The 3,466-nt window shown below is 36.3% G+C and overlaps 2 protein-coding genes across 2 annotated transcripts; both read left to right on the top strand.

The window, feature by feature from the left end:
• Positions 1–131: 131 nt before the first annotated feature.
• LOTGIDRAFT_56829 (hypothetical protein) lies at positions 132–737 on the top strand (the record flags this gene model as incomplete). Its single annotated transcript, XM_009053080.1, has 1 exon — positions 132–737. A coding segment is annotated over one exon (606 nt), but the record flags the coding sequence as incomplete, so codon positions are not given.
• A 360-nt stretch (positions 738–1,097) lies between these two features.
• LOTGIDRAFT_103502 (hypothetical protein) lies at positions 1,098–1,733 on the top strand (the record flags this gene model as incomplete). The annotated part of the gene is made up of 1 exon (XM_009053315.1): positions 1,098–1,733. One exon carries the CDS (start codon positions 1,098–1,100, stop codon positions 1,731–1,733), a length of 636 nt encoding a protein of 211 aa, XP_009051563.1.
• Between the last annotated feature and the right edge of the window lie 1,733 nt (positions 1,734–3,466).

The following is a 3,466-nucleotide window of genomic DNA, read 5'->3' as shown; positions in this document are numbered from 1 at the left end:
GTCCGTTGGAGATAGCTGCAATTGGTAATGGCCATGCTATGGATGTAAAAGTTCGGAAAGGAACGATTATGAGAGACGGTGCTGATATCAGTGACAAATTGTGGATCATGAAAGGTGGAAGATCCTCGGATCAACTACTTGAGTATGATTCGGAGATTGATCAAGAATATCAGCTAGTTTCACGAGCCCACACTCTTCCGTTCAGATGTGAAGGTACAGGTCATGTGATTTACAGTGGCAATCTTGTCTGTCAAAAGGCAGACAGTAATGTAGTCGTGAAGTATGATTTACAAAAACTCTTGATTGTGGCAGAGGTAAATTTAGGAAAAGCGGGAGTTGCGGGTACTTATCCCTATCAATGTGGTGGATATACGGATATCGATCTGGCCGTTGACGAACTCGGATTATGGGTCGTTTACGCAATGCCTGATTCTGCAGGCAAGATGATGATCAGTAAATTAAATCCAGATAGCCTGATGATTGAGAAAACGTGGATGACTCGATACCCCAAAGCAATGGTAGGAAACACGTTTATGATCTGCGGTGTCCTTTATGGGACCAATTCTTACAAGGATTCACCAACTTACATCAAATACACGTACGACACCGAAACCGGGCGAGACAAAATCCTTAAAGAAGGCTACATCAATTTTGCAAATGGGGTAAAACAGAAGCAGTCGAATACAGTAATGTTAGACTATAACCCTGGGGATAGACGTCTTTATGCATGGAATAACGGAAAAGGTGAATTGTACCCCGTGTTCTTTCGCGAAATACCGTAATTAGAGAAAAACTGATTTCTCTGTATAACAATCATGTTGTCACTATAATCTTTATACTGCACACCAGGCCATTATGTGCAATATTTGTAATCTAGAATACTTTAGCTATTGTTTTGATTTTTCTTTGTCTTATAAACACAGACCGTATGATTTGTGGAATATTTGTGTTCTTGTAAGAACATTTCGGATTCAATATGTGTGTGGACTTCGTGTGCGGGATCATTTGAAGACTGGATGTTCGCATTTGAATCAATCATGGATTATTCCCCTTTGATCTCCCGCCATTTTCAATTAGCTGTCAAAGTTGTAAACAAAATGAGTAAATCGAAAGATGCTGGAGTCGTGGACGCCGTAGAGTTGTATCTGAATAGACAAAACAGACCTTACAGTGCTGTTGATATTTTCAATAATTTAAAAGATTTTGGTAAAACTGCAGTGGTTAAAGCATGCGAGTCACTTGTTGAAAACAGTCGAATCACAGAAAAGGTTTATGGAAAACAAAAAGTGTACGTTGCCGATCAGTCTAAATTTTCAGACGTTGATGAAAATGAGATCAAGCAAATGGACGCTCGAATTGTAGAATTATCAGAAAAGGTGTCAACGAAGCTTGAACGAGTGAAAGCCTTAGAATCAGAAGTGAAAGGATTTAACAACGCCCTTTCAACCAAAGATGCGAAAGCTCAGGTCGCCAAATTATCTGAAGAATGCAAAAAATGTTCAGAGAAACTCCAAAAACTTTCAGAAGGTCAAGTACTTATTTCTACCGAAGATAAAGAAAAGGTCTACAAATGTCGTGAAAAGTATGTGAAGGAATGGCGAAAAAGAAAAAGAATATCGAATGAAATTGTCAACGCCATTTTAGAAGGTTATCCAAAATCAAAGAAAGAACTTTTAGACACTATTGGAATTGAGACAGACGAAGATATTGGTGTTGTTGTCCCGAATGTATGAACTCAAACTGTTTGTAGGCTAATGTACTCGTGACACACATGTGATGATGAATAAAGTTGTTTCTTAACCTTTTCTTACTGTCTCGAGCCGCACAAAATATGATCTCTTTAGGCCTAATCTTAAGGTCTACATGTTAACTCGATCAGTGCCTCTGCCTCTTGTTAATAGTGGGTAGTAGGCCTATATTGAAAAAATACTCTACTTCATGGATTCCCGATCCTTTGATTTCTTACTTCTTCCGTTTTCACGAATAGATGCCTCCGGATCCCCTTTGCCAATCAGAAGCATGTGATAAGTAAACGAGAATTTACATTAATCTATGGATTGTTATCATTTTCGATCAAGCGCTGATATTTTAGGACACGAGTGTGTTATCTAGGCTACTTGGCCGTTGAGGTACCCTCAGTTGGGAACAAGTGCTCTATACCATTGGAAATGAAAGGTTGAAGGTTGGGTGGTAAGAAAATAAAATTTATATTTCCTGGCAAAATGTACTCTGGTGGGGTATTTTCCGGGCCCCTCCTATAAAATATTGGAGTGACTGTCAGGTTGCTATACCATGGATTTCGCTTCCCCAAAAATCACCCACAAGAAACGGACTCTAAATGAGTTACCATTGGGTTATACTTGTATACATTTAGTTAAGTTTTCGGTGGGTAGACAAAAAGTTTGTTGTTTATCCTTAGAACAACAAGGAAACAAAAACAAATTTTAAATATTTTTTAATTCTATAAATAAAAAAAGGTATTTACAAATACTTTTATATAGAGCAATAATTCAAAACGAAATATTGTATAGTGTCAAATTATGTCACTTTAGAAATAGTAGCCTAAAGTGAAATGGTGGTCATTTTTGTGTTTGGAATAACTTCGAGCATGTGCGCTTGGCGGATCATACCAGCCAATTTCTCGAACAAACTCTGAGGTTCCTATATACCTAAATATATGGCCCTCAGACTACCTGTCTCTAAACACCCCTACAGTGATTCAAAATAGGTTTTCTGTGATAGTTTTACACCATTCCGACTAGGGTGTCTGACATTCCATTTGATTTTCGTTAGTAATATGCTGCAATTTCACTTGAATTTCAGAGGGGAAAAATTGTAATTAAATGCCAATTCAATAAGTTAGTTCAAACATTATATAGTGAATATTGAATATATATCCGCATAACAAATGACCATAGTAACTCTATGAGCCCCAACATAATAATATGGTAATTTGAAGTAACAATCGTTCCAAATCTATATCAAAATTTATCGATCACATTTATTAAGAGCCTACAGGCTCGGTTAACAACTTTAACAAACTCGTATATCAACTTAATACTCATTATTATGTAGTCAGAATATTTACATACAACTAACCGATCTACCTAAATAGAGTAAATAGCCTATCAGATGAATACTTATAAATATATTATCATTATCATTATCTATATTATAAATTCATTTGGAAATTCAGGAACACTATTTTCAACCATTTAAATAATATTTACATAAATTTACATATATTTACATATTCAACATTATCACAATTCATAAACAAAAAATATGTATTGTCTGTTGGATATATTCTGTTTGCACAGTCGGAGCCTTTTCAAAACCTAAACGCCAGTGAATACAGCCGATCAGATCCTCGACAGAAAGACTTTTGATTGGTTATATTCGCTAGCGCTCAATCCAATCAAATAGCTTCATTTACAAACTTCCATTATACAAGAAAGGTATCTGG

Source organism: Lottia gigantea, assembly GCF_000327385.1.
Source record: "Lottia gigantea unplaced genomic scaffold LOTGIsca_2, whole genome shotgun sequence".
Classification (NCBI taxonomy): Eukaryota; Metazoa; Mollusca; class Gastropoda; family Lottiidae; genus Lottia; species Lottia gigantea.
This window is presented reverse-complemented; position numbering and strand designations above follow the sequence as displayed.